At 35.1% G+C, this 12,402-nt stretch overlaps 2 protein-coding genes across 4 annotated transcripts; both read right to left on the reverse strand.

The window, feature by feature from the left end:
• Window positions 1-594: 594 nt before the first annotated feature.
• On the reverse strand, window positions 595-7,240 carry LOC18049585. 3 transcript variants are annotated; one of them, XM_024188836.1, is made up of 13 exons: window positions 7,152-7,240; window positions 5,133-6,568; window positions 4,376-4,539; window positions 4,131-4,208; window positions 3,816-3,895; window positions 3,444-3,528; window positions 2,829-3,248; window positions 2,572-2,679; window positions 2,101-2,168; window positions 1,813-1,900; window positions 1,633-1,704; window positions 1,497-1,550; window positions 595-1,096 (listed from the first exon to the last, which is right to left on the reverse strand). In XM_024188836.1, exons 2-13 carry the CDS (start codon window positions 5,533-5,535, stop codon window positions 1,016-1,018), a joined length of 1,701 nt encoding a protein of 566 aa, XP_024044604.1. In that variant the 5' UTR covers window positions 5,536-6,568; window positions 7,152-7,240; the 3' UTR covers window positions 595-1,015. The 3 variants fall into 3 exon arrangements, 2 of the variants coding, with proteins under 2 accessions (XP_024044604.1, XP_024044605.1); XR_002906512.1 differs by having other exon boundaries at window positions 1,007-1,096; window positions 1,237-1,550; XM_024188837.1 differs by lacking the exons at window positions 1,813-1,900; window positions 2,101-2,168.
• LOC112100192 lies at window positions 7,152-10,657 on the reverse strand. The gene is made up of 7 exons (XM_024188838.1): window positions 10,385-10,657; window positions 9,535-9,601; window positions 9,376-9,437; window positions 9,177-9,266; window positions 8,950-9,092; window positions 7,370-8,866; window positions 7,152-7,206 (listed from the first exon to the last, which is right to left on the reverse strand). Exons 2-6 carry the CDS (start codon window positions 9,599-9,601, stop codon window positions 8,863-8,865), a joined length of 366 nt encoding a protein of 121 aa, XP_024044606.1. The 5' UTR covers window positions 10,385-10,657; the 3' UTR covers window positions 7,152-7,206; window positions 7,370-8,862.
• Between the last annotated feature and the right edge of the window lie 1,745 nt (window positions 10,658-12,402).

Raw genomic sequence — 12,402 nt, forward strand, 5'->3', positions numbered from 1 at the left:
TGGATAAGATTTAATTTACTTTTATCTCTTCTTAATAAAAACAAAAACACATCATTTGGATTTTAATTAAAATTTTGGAACTACTAACAACGAACAAATTTTAGTATATCATAATTTATATGTTTTTATTTTTTATATCTAAGACTTTTTTCTTGATATTTTGATAAAAATAATTTTTTGATATTTATTAACTTTTATGATTAAAAAAAATTATTGATGTTTATTTTTAAATGGTGAATTTTGTTTCTCTTACCTAATGATACCAATTGTTTGCAGCTAAAAGAATATATTTGAATGAATTGATAAAAATATGAGAAATTGAGAAGAGAAAAAAAATTAACTAAGTAATTTTTTCAGAACTTATTTAAATAATAAAATTCTTAATTAAAAAGGGATATAGAAAGTAAATTAGTGGACTTAAATAGCCCACTCAAAAAAAAATCTTGATAAATAAATTATCATTAAAGAATACACACGACATAAATTTTTTTTTTTTTTTAAAAACATGACATAAAATTATTAAAAACTCCACAGAGGACCTAATCCTTAGTCCATAAAGTATAAACATCATGGCCTTTACCACTCATTATAGAATGATACAAACAAAATGCTGCGTGTTTATATAAATGCATGTATTCACCAGTCATCACTTACAAAATAGGCAATGAACTTCACTATTACAATTTGCACGGGACAGTAATGTACATATGAATTGCAATTTACTCAAATTGCCTGCTGAAACGGACATTCTCCGTGAAAAACCAAGCATCTAACATCTCATTCCACCATTCCTTGATTTCCAATCATGCATAGATTAAAATCTTTTCAAGTCATTTGTTAAGCATATTAGTGTTCAGAATCATATGATACTAATTTAGGAAGAAATGGCAGCCCGTTTTCAACTGATCCAACCAAAATCATCTTTTGGAGAGGAAAGATGGAATGCTTCAAGAAACACGGTTTTGATAATAAGCAAAGCGTATTTACGAGAGTCAGATATACTCCAAGCATGTAGCTAAGACTGTTCTGTGGGCATAGCTTGGGAATTAATTAGTCTTTCTGCCTCATCATTTGCTTCAGCCTGTAATCTCCATTTCTGCAGTAAAAGAGGATGGAGGAGAATGAAAAGCTGAATGCTATGCAAGTTGCATAAGAACTCAAGGAAGATTAAGACCAACGGATGAGTTATGACATCATCAAGATCATAATGAAAAGAAAATATCAGGAAAAGTATACCTAGACCTACGTGGAAAATAATGTGTGTGTGCGCATGAGGTTTTGTGCGTCAACAAGGAGTCAAATGTGTAATCTCCCATAAGCAGAGGAAATTAAGTGATGCCTAGGTTGTTTCAACTTTCAACTTGCTTTTCAAAGGTAAATAACTAAATATTCATGTGAGCTTTGCTTAAACGGTCAAATCAGGCAAGTTTCACTTATATAAAATGATTAAAATCCAAGTCACTGGGGAAAAATTGCTTCAAGTGAAGGAAAGATGCCTCTTCAAGATTTTCAAGTTCCATGATTTGCTGTATCTGTTCTGAAATGCTTTCCTGGAAAAAAGAGTCACTTGGTCAAATAATTTTATTGGAGCAGATGGAGACATAAAAGAGGTTTTATATGAATATCACATACTGCACTGCTCACTGATTCCGCAGCAAGAACATCAGAGTCCATTTCTATCTCAATTTCAATCATTGAAGAAATCTGAAAAATAAATGGCACCAGTATACATTAGGTGATTGCATTATTTAAGAAGAAACTGAATATACAGTGGTGAGGGAGTAACATATCCCTTCTAATTATCAAATATACCCTTGCATAACTGTCAATCAATTCAATCCGTCCCCTTAGGGAATTTTGCAAGCCTTCTCGTACCCTTTTGACTCTACTTTTCCGAGCACTAAAAAGGAGGAAATGTGTGGTTTCAGCCTAAAAAACTACAGCCACTTTCGATAAAAGAAAATAAAAAATACTAATAAATTACAGCCAAAATACCCTCAATGTCCTAACGAATGTAGTCAATTAAATGAAATTTTGAAACAACATTCAGCAATCATTATGCGCTATTAAGGAATTCTAGGCAAGTTCAGAGGATTTCACCGATATGAAGGTTCTCCTACAGCATAAATTTTGTTCTCTAGTTGACACATCCGAGCCAACATCCAAACCTACATATCAAGACAACAAACTTGTCATATACATCAAATGCTCTGGTGGATCCATGAAATATTGAAGTAAAATTAGTTAACCGTAATTCTTATTATTGTGTGATGCGGTGATTAATTGCATCTGAATGTATAGCACTGACAACTTGTCAGAGGACAGAACATTGTTGATGAGAGAATATCCAAGATTTATTTTGAAGGTTAAATGATTCTATTAATCTACTTATAAGAAGAACTCATCTCAAAATATTTTACGAGGCAATTCTTTACCACACAGTCATATTTATTAATCAGATTTACATTCTTCACTTTTATCATTTCAGCAAAAGATATTTGTTCCCATAACTTAAAATTTTTCACTCAAAATATAGGTGCATACCAAGTTTCAATTAGGAAGGAAGAGTACCTCTTTTTCAGCAGCTTCTTTTAGGTCCTTGATGCGAGATTGAAGCAAGTCATACTGAGATAAAAGCTGTTGCCTGATAGCAATTGTGTCTACGGACTTTTGAGGAAGCTAACGTTTGAAAAATGAATTAAGCAATATGTACTTGCATTCTCTCGAATGATACAGTCTTAAAGAATACTTGGAATTCAGTCAAGCAATATTTCAAAAGGTAAATACAAGGAATGAAAATGTAGTATAAATGTATGATACTAGCTTACCTGACTCAGCTGGGGGAAAATCAAGTTGTTTAAAGTTACGCCAACTGCAAGAGATGCAACAGCTGCAACTGAAAGGAACTGAGGCAAGCTGGGATCAATTACTCTTGAGGCAGCATCTCCAGTGGCAAGAACTGCCAGAAGAGGAACGAGGCTGACTGGGTTAAGTAAAGAATGGTTTCTATCTTTAGTTGGGGCTCTTAATAATTGTGATTCTCGGCCATCTTTATGGTTTGTAAGGCACAAAGGTTCTCCAGGGTAGAAATTGAGGGCCTTTGGAGAAAATTTAAAGGGGCCCACCTCCCTATAGACATTCGATGGGGCTGCCGAAGAAACTGTTATCCTTTCCCCTACTTGTGCGGGGAGATCAACTGTTTCGGTAGCAAACCTATGTGTACGTGCCATGCCAGAAGGAGTCTGAACCTGGCAAATGAAGAAAAGAACTGATTACAGAAGGTTCGAGTGGAGCAAGTCCACTGCCAATAATACAGATGATCAGCTAAACTTTGTTACTTTTTCCGTTCGTCATATTGGCAAGGTGAAACTAGACCTGATAATTTTACAGGATAGAAGAGTTTTCATTTAGACACTCTGATTTCAGAATCAATGAAACTATACCACTATAGAGTGAACTGCAGCAGGGATTCTTTGCTTCATTATTTGCAGAAATCTTAGCCCCCTTTTCCAAGCTGGAATATCCATGCTGCGTTCGGCAGGAGCAGTTCCTTAGAAAAGTGAATATCCAGCATCAACACCATACACGAATTTAAATGTCATCAACAAAAAACTGTAAAATGGTAAAATGGAATATAACGCTTCAAATTGTATTTTTATCAATAGCAGGTATGCTCTGGGCTACAAGTTTGAAGTTGTTTTATGTCGCACAAAAAAAAAAAATTTCCAAAACAGAAACCCAAGCAAAACCAATTGGAAAAATACTGTGAGTGACAGCTCACTTGACAGAATTAACTAGAAGGAGCAAAAAGCAACCTGATTTCTTCTGAGTGAATACTAACTATGTCACCAGATACAAGCTCATACTTGTAGCGGCATTTGGCACAAGATACAATCTGCAGCAGCAACATTATTGCATCTCTATAAATAACGGAAAAATAATAAGCAGAATGCAGTCCATAAATGTTCATGTGACCAGAACAAATAGATATTTCAGAGAAGAAAATCACACTTGAAGTCACTGGCGTGATTCACTTATGACCTGAACAAATATACTAAGAGAATATAGATATTTCCAAAGCAGAATAGATACCAAATAATCATAAAAAATGTTGTGGGTAACATATATACCTGAATACCATGTTGAGGCTGAGCAACAGCTACAGCTATCAAACAAGTGGGACATCTCACGACTTTCCCAAAGGGAACCTGCTCATAATACACTTATTTATTAAAGCAATCTCCAAGAGAGAACTCCAATAGAGTACATTCATAATGCAATAGCTTCAAGAGACAATCATTAGAATAAATAATGGTACTTGTAATTTTATTCGCAGTTTGCTTGTACATCAGAGAAAAAAAGTACCACTTTTTACCTCTTCGCCAGGAGAAACTCCCACCCGGCTAATATCGTCAATCAACCTAAGGGCATCTGAAACCTTTAATGAAGCTGCAAGACTTTGAACTAATGATGTGTACACACTTACATCCGGCCTCGACCATTTCCATCTGTCGACTAAAGTGCCATTTTCACTAAAACCTGCCCATGTACATATTATATCAACGATGTCATTGTACTCTAATCACCCATGGAAATTAATAATAATAATAATAATAATAATAATAATAATAATAATAATAATAATAATAATAATAATAATTAGTTATAACAATAATCGGTCAACAACCAAAATGGGATTTAAGACATATTTGTAACAGAGTGCTTATCTAGAGTAGATGTTGGCATTTTGAAAAATTATAGATGCAAAAGTTTCAACTTATTATACATAGTGAATTTCATAATTTATTATTTTTTAATGACTCCTTATACAAAAAAGTTACCCAAATGCATTAAAATAATAATAATAATAGCAGCAAACATCCACTCTAGACAACCTTGAACTTTTGTGCTTCCGTTTATTTATGTATATTTTATTTTATTTTTGAACTTTGCAATTGAAGTAGAGTATATTTTTACTTAATAAGCGGCTAATGTTTATGTACCAAACACCGAATTATGGTCAATAGCTAGTGATATTCCCTTCCAGTGGCAATTCATCCAAAATCACAAACATATCCATAGTGATAAAAGGAAAACGAAAATTGTGCCTTAAATAAATTATGTATCCGTACCTTGATCAAAGCTAGAACGCATGGCATAGAAAATGGACAAAGCCAAATCAGTATTACCACGATCAATGGCAGCATTAATGATTAAACAACATTCATCAACAGTTAAAACGCCACCACTTCGCTTGGAACTTTCAGCGACTATCTCGAGCACTTCACTCGCATCCTTTGCACCCGATACTCTACTCAGCAACTCCTCCTCCACAACGCCGTTTTCGCTTTCACTCAACGAAGCTTCTATTCTAAAACCTCTTAATCTCGTTGCTTTCTTGGCGGCTAGTAGAAATGACAAGAGAGCACTAGTATTATTGTTTGGATTTGAAGATGTTTCATGAATTTTCCCGAAGCGTGGTGTGGAAGAACTGGAGATAAAATTAGGAGAGCACAAGCTTAGGTTTAAAGTCATTTTTTTTTATTTTTCTTTTTCCTTTTTTCAGGTGACTGAGAACGAAAACTCAAAGTGAGCCTTTGTAAACGGTCCGCCAGTGTTAGTTGCGATAAGATAACGATGAGTAACTTGAGGTCGTTTTTCGTTAAAATTAAAGGACGGTACAAGGTGTGCGTATGTCATGAATCCACGTAGCCATCTTCGATTGCCATCCACATTTGTTCCGGTAACATTCATTTTAACTTTGAAATTTTTATCTTTACTCTTTTAATAAAATTTTTAACCATTTATCCCGTCAAACAAATCTAACGACGAGGATCCAACGCCCACAAATAGCATTAATGTTGGTACGCACGGGAGACGCAGGCTGGTACCCCGCAGCAGTTGTTGGACGGTCGATAGACACACAATGGGCATTTCCAACCACAAGCAGCATCGTAACGAATCACATTCGTGCACAACGGTGAAAGTTTACAGTAACTTCCACTGCCTGCAGTAGATAACTCAGAAGTACGGGCAGCCCAATGCTACAGCAACATATGTTTCACATGCGCAATTCAAGCGAACCAGACAGTGATCGAAAGACTGCTTCTATACATTGCTCAAATGGAACACCAAGAAGAATACAAGTAGTCTCATATCCAAAATGTTGAAGACAAAGGAAGCAAAACATTTAGAAGGAAGAATGAAGAAACACTAGCTTTTAGATTTGGGCATTCTGGGCTAAACCAACCTCCACTGACTGGGTATGGAAGAAAAAAAAAATCAACTGCCATAAGTACCACCATTCAACTCATAGTACAGAAATATGAATCAAATCCTTTGAAGTAACATGGCATTAGTTGCCAAAACGGCCTCTAGCCCAGGGCACTCTCGGACGTCCACCACGGCCACCCCCATTGAGTTGTACACCACCACCATTATTTGCGGGTGAGAAGGCTTTCATCCTCCGCTCCTTCATATTAGCAAAAAGCGAGTCCAGCGTTTGAGGCCTCTGCTTTGGCACAGCATTATCCTCCTGACGCAGGTGCTGTTGTTGCTTCATCCGTGGCTGCAAAGCAGATACTCTATCAAGATTGATGACTTTCAAATCATTAAACCTCAAGCAAAATAATGTTTAACACTTTGGGGACACATATTGCTAAATCACAAAGTCATAAAACAGTTTTAAAAGCAGCAAATTAATATTTAACACTTCGGAGACCCATAGTGATAAACCACTAAGTCATACAACAAATTTAGAAACAGTCAAGTAAATCTACTAGTTGATTACTATTATCAACCTAGAACGTTGATATCCTCACCACTAAGTCATACAACAAATTTAGAAACAGTCAAGTAAATCTACTAGTTGATTACTCTTATCAACCTAGAACGTTGATATCCTCACATTCTAGTTAAGTTTCTATAATGTAAATAAAGCTCAATGAGCACTCAGAATTGGTCAATTCCAAATGAACCTAAGTCGGTCATACACATACCCAAGCCATATGAAAACACGTGCATTATTAGATGCAAAATAACACCATTCATCTAGAAAATACTCATAAATCTACCTTTCTTACTCATAGGACACAACTGTTATTTTGTAGAATACATCTTAGTGGAAAATAGAAAATTAAATGGAAAGATACCTTTCCAGCAAAGCCCCCATTTGCAGCCCTCCTCTGAACAGGCACAGCTCCAACCCTGCATACATAAATATAAAGGGGATAATGATTGGAGAATTGAAACAGCATATACAATCAAGAGGCTGTTTCCGACAAGAGATGCAAGTACCATCCAAGAGGTATTAATCAGTCACTCGAAAGCACTATACACAACCACTCAGTTCAAGACTAGAGAGTCTTACCATCATGGATCCTTATCATATTGAACTAACAAAAAGATAAGAAAAACCATTGCAGGATAAATAAAGGCACTTCAAGAAGAGGAAAGAGCTATTCTCCCGTTTCTTTTTAATCCACAATAGTTTTCCAATCGCAGACAAACTGTGGGGCTCAAGCTCATACAGTAAATGAAATGCTCTGATATCACAAATAAGGAGACAACCATGTAGCAGCAGATCAGGGACCAACCGCAAGGGCCAATTCTCCAAGCAGTCCAAACCAGCAAGTTCCCCCTACACAACTGCCAATCCTTCTTGAAAACAACAAAAATAACACACCAGCCATACAAACCTATCTACCTACAGGAGACCACAAATTCTGCTCCCACACCCATCTAAGGTGTACCCTCCATTAACCATTTACACCCATTTAAAATGTGCCCTCCAATAACCATTTACAAGACTCCAAGAGCCTCCAATTGATTATGACCATTTACAGCACAAAAATTTCAGTTTCGCCCAAAATTCAGAACTCAGATTTTGTTCACAACACCAACCTTCACCCAAACATCCTTGTCAGTTTTGTAGGTTCCAGTCAACGGTTCTTAAAGCAAATGACAACCAGTTATGGGACAAAACTAGGAATACACAAAGATGTGGCATCAGTCAACTGACTAGAGAAACAAGGGAAGTTCCACAGTCCAGAAACCCCCTTTAAAAGATTAGCACCAATGATGCACCCATATGCTCATTCAATAGCTTCCCACCTGGTGAAAGATACTTGAATTTCCAAGTAAATTGGTGGAAAATGGATAAAGGAAAACAGATGAACCAGCAGCAAATGACATGACTCTGGAGAGAAAGCAGGTAGCAGAATTCATCATCGAGTACAGCCTCAAGAGAATACTGATGATGCAGGTGAAGACATCATAATCACAACTCTTCAGAACAACAAAAAAGCATAACCAACTAATCTAAATTACAACAGCCACGCATGATAGTGTAACCAAAAACCCCCTTGATCATAGCTTGGTAGGAAAAGAAATTATCTATCAATGCAATCAACCAGCTAACATGCAGAGCTATAATTTGCACAATGCGCAAATTATAGCTCTCATCAAAATACTATGCTTGCCACAACATCAAAACCCCATATCAGACTTATTGTATGTTTGCACCCATCTCCATTGCATCATATCTTCTTGCTCATCGCATGGAACCAGATTCTTCACAGCCAAACAAAAAAATATGACAGCTTCTCCAAAGGAGCCCACAAATGGCCAAAAGATATGTGTGCCACTTAACCTAATTGGCAAAACTCTTCATATCACATTTATGAAGACTATTATGCAGACATTCTATTCTTTTATGGCATGAACCGAAACAGTCTATTTTAAAAAACTCTCAATCAGATTGGCCACTTGCTACCAAAACCAGGAGTACTATAAAATACACGAGCTGACATAAATTTAACCCGAAGCACATAGGAGACACCATCAATATTATAAGACCATGATTTACCTGCAAAATAGTAACCAACTTTACTCATAATTTCATTGTCACTAAATTTAAGGATTTGGATTTAATCAAGAGCAGCTTAATACCTTGCTCTGCTCATTTTATTAGCCACCATGCTACCATTAAAAGCTCTATTGCGAGCAGCAGCAACCGCAGTCATCCGTGCTACCTCAGTTGCCATAGGGAAATGGTTACGCTGGAAATTTGACCTTCTCTGAGCTAAAACACCCTGATGATCAAACATCAAGCAGTCATATCAGAATCCATCAACAAAGCTCAAACATAACAATTTAGCACTGCCAGCAGTCTTTACCTGTCTAAGAGATGATCTTGAGCTCATATATTGTCGCACTTTCAAAGACTTATCCTGAACAGCATTATTAAAAACTTTCCGGCTTTTGTTCTGTACAAAAATACAATAAACATTAAAACATTAGTCATATAACAAAAAAACTACCAGGAACATATCATACCAAATGAATAAACTTGTTTCTAAGTGTCTAATATCTTACTGGAGCCCTTTGCTGCTGCTTAGCTTTAGTTGAAGTATTTTTGGACATTTTAATAATGTCATCTATTACGACACAAAAACAAAAAATCCATGAGTAGACAATTAATTAAACAAAAATCTGACACAAAGAAGAAAAAAAATCCAAAAATTAATCGCATACCAAGAGTCATGTCCATTTTCTTTTCTGTGAGAGCAATTGCCTCGCTAGAGAGAGGTTTAGTTGCCATCTGATAAAATGCAACAGGGTTATGTATGGAAACAAAAAAAAAGAAAAAAAGAACAGAGCAAGAAATGGCAACTAAATACAAAAGTGGTAAGCCTATGAGCAAGCTACATTGGAAAATCAGGGCAACAAAGAGCTAGCTCTACTTTTACCAACAAAAAGCAAGGAGGTGGGGGCTTATTAGCAGGGAGCTCCATCTTCCACCGTTAAAAAAATAAATAAATAAATTTATAAAGCACAAAACATCTCAGTTACAGTTACAAATTATCCAGCTTATCACTTGTTGTGCAGCTTAAATCAGTTAAAAATATTTTCAAGACTCTTTTAGTTTAAGAATAAAGGAGCATCAAATCTGAAGATACAAAGTTAATCTTTCATCCCCCATTTTCTCACCAACCAAGCAGAGAATTACATATAACAACAAGAGCTATAGATGAAACATATAATTACAGCATTAAAAGCTACAAACTAAACATAAAGAGCAGCTCAGCTACAAAACCTAATTTTATCAAAAGAAATTTCACGCAAAAACTAGAATAGTAAAAAAAAAAATTAACTTTTTAACACTTTCATACTTCCTCTGTTCCTCAGACAAAAATTACTATAATGCAATAAGAAAATAAAAAATGATAATAACAATTCTATATTAAACGAATTACCAAACTACTACCATCTATCAAGAGACTACTTCTCAAAGCAGATAACAGATTCACCAAAAGAGAAACAATCGCATGCATACAGCGATAGGATTTTCGCCAACAATTGTCGCATGAGTAGAGAAACTTACCGAGTTGAGTGAAAAGATGAGAGATCGTTGACGAAGCTAGGGTTAGGGTTTCGGAGATGCTTTTTAAAAAAAAGAACGAAACAAAATATCTTCTTTCGAACGCGACAGGAAACACGAGCGACCGCGTTTAGAAAACGGGATTATTTATAGATAGTCGGTGGATTACTGACTACTCGGCGGATTCCAAGTGCCAGTCAAAATCAATCTTTTTATCTATGTGTTTCAGGTCCGCCTGGAATTACCGCAGTTATTGCGTCACCCCTCGCTTGAGGGAAGATCCAGTACGCGAGTAGTAGGAAAGTGCATAGGAACCCCAAAGTAACAGGTGCGCCACGTCACTGGGATTAACTAATCCCATGGTCAAAAGAGATACAATGTACGACGTGGCTTGTAATGATGATGTCAATGATTGATTAGAGAGAGTCAGGATATTTTGTCAAAGCGGTAATGACGTTTTTCTAAATTTATGGTGTCTTTGCTTTTTGGGATTAGAGAATAAGGATTTAATGACAGTATTTACTTCATATTTTGTGAGTAAGAAAATGGAAATCAATACTGTAATATCCAAAGTAATTTGAGATTAAGGAGTTCCCATTCCTCTGATTGATCAAATCAAACTACTCCGATTTAATTTTCAATATACCCAAATTACCTTTAATTAAATACAAAAATATAAATAAAATAACTGTAAATCTCTTAATTCTCTCACCGCGAACCCAGCACCTCCCACCAAAGCCAACTAGGGGTGGGCAAATTTCGATTTAGTTTTATTAAATTAAATGTTTTTAAATTTATTTGTCTAATGAACCGAACCGAACCGAACCGAATTATTTTGAGTTAAAATCAATAGTATATTTCTCTCTCACATATTCTCTCATTAATTCAAATATATCAAATCAAATATTTTAAATAATTACTAAAAAAATTAAAGTAGAAGCCATTGTTCTTCTACCACTCAAAACATTAAATTTGTCATTACATGCATCCTCACTCAGATCAACTAAATATATTTTCACCTCACTTTTCTCCGTAGTCTCTTTCTTACTCTTTTTTCTTTTAAAAGCTTCTTCTGTATCATATGTATTTCCCTATGACTCATTTTCCTCTGCATTCACATTCACATCACGTGACAAAAACATTTTGGTTGCCAAGTAATTTTCACAAACCTTAAGATGATTGTTCATATTAGTTCTCTCGTTTCTTACAGGATGACAAGCATAAGTTTTACCATAAGAATTATATGCAGCACTCAGTTCTCCTTCGCATCTAGTAAAATGGACCCATGCATCCGACACTTTCTTTCTTGATTTTTTTCTTTCAATTGAACTGTACATTGCTCCGTACTTTGCTTCCCTACATTATCTCCATACGAGAAAATGAAACAAGAATAGTTCGCAAGACATATTTATACTTGCTTTGGACAACCAGTACAAGAATATAAACTATTTGTTATATACTCCAACTAACTTAATAATCTCACACGTGCATAAATAAATAATCTAACTAACATTAATAATTCAACGTATGCATAAATAAATAATCTAACACATTTTGAATTGTCAAGATGACGGGTGTAAGTGTAACACACATAAAGACGAGCAAACAGAAAAAATAAATAAATTAATTGAATCAAACATTGGTTAAACAGTGAAAATATAATGCCTGATTGGCAATTATCAAACCACCATCATAATTATAATTAACAAATCATCAACTTTAGTAGACTCTGATTCATCTACTAATGCTTTTTTTCTTTTCATTTTTTTTTACTCAGATATTGAGAATTACTATAGAACTTGGTACCCTGTGCATGAAATTAAGATATTAATTTCATGTAATTCAACGGTGGAGGATATAATATCATAAAATGTTACTTTAACTTTCAATATTGACCATTAGATTGTGAACAATTAAGAGTATTTTGTGTCAAAATTTTAAGTTGAAATATTCCGAACCATGTTTTTATAATAGAAATATAAAAACATACAATGGATTTTTTTTCTCAATTTGTCCTTAAA

Source organism: Citrus clementina, unplaced genomic scaffold (genome assembly GCF_000493195.1).
Source record: "Citrus clementina cultivar Clemenules unplaced genomic scaffold, Citrus_clementina_v1.0 scaffold_3, whole genome shotgun sequence".
NCBI lineage: Eukaryota > Viridiplantae > Streptophyta > Magnoliopsida > Sapindales > Rutaceae > Citrus > Citrus x clementina.

What these genes read in the sequence shown, in the direction of transcription:
- LOC112100192 (XM_024188838.1), bottom strand. Translation starts at nt 9,601, where the DNA reads ATGGCAACTAAACCTCTCTCTAGCGAGGCAATTGCTCTCACAGAAAAG. An exon ending in GAAAATGGACATGACTCTTG is followed by an intron (nt 9,438 to 9,534) that starts GTATGCGATTAA and finishes GTGTCGTAATAG; the next exon opens with ATGACATTATTAAAATGTCC. An exon ending in CAAGATCATCTCTTAGACAG is followed by an intron (nt 9,093 to 9,176) that starts GTAAAGACTGCT and finishes TTTGATCATCAG; the next exon opens with GGTGTTTTAGCTCAGAGAAG.
- LOC18049585 (XM_024188836.1), bottom strand. Translation starts at nt 5,535, where the DNA reads ATGACTTTAAACCTAAGCTTGTGCTCTCCTAATTTTATCTCCAGTTCT. An exon ending in GCGTTCTAGCTTTGATCAAG is followed by an intron (nt 4,540 to 5,132) that starts GTACGGATACAT and finishes GTACATGGGCAG; the next exon opens with GTTTTAGTGAAAATGGCACT. An exon ending in AGCCTCAACATGGTATTCAG is followed by an intron (nt 3,896 to 4,130) that starts GTATATATGTTA and finishes TTGCTGCTGCAG; the next exon opens with ATTGTATCTTGTGCCAAATG.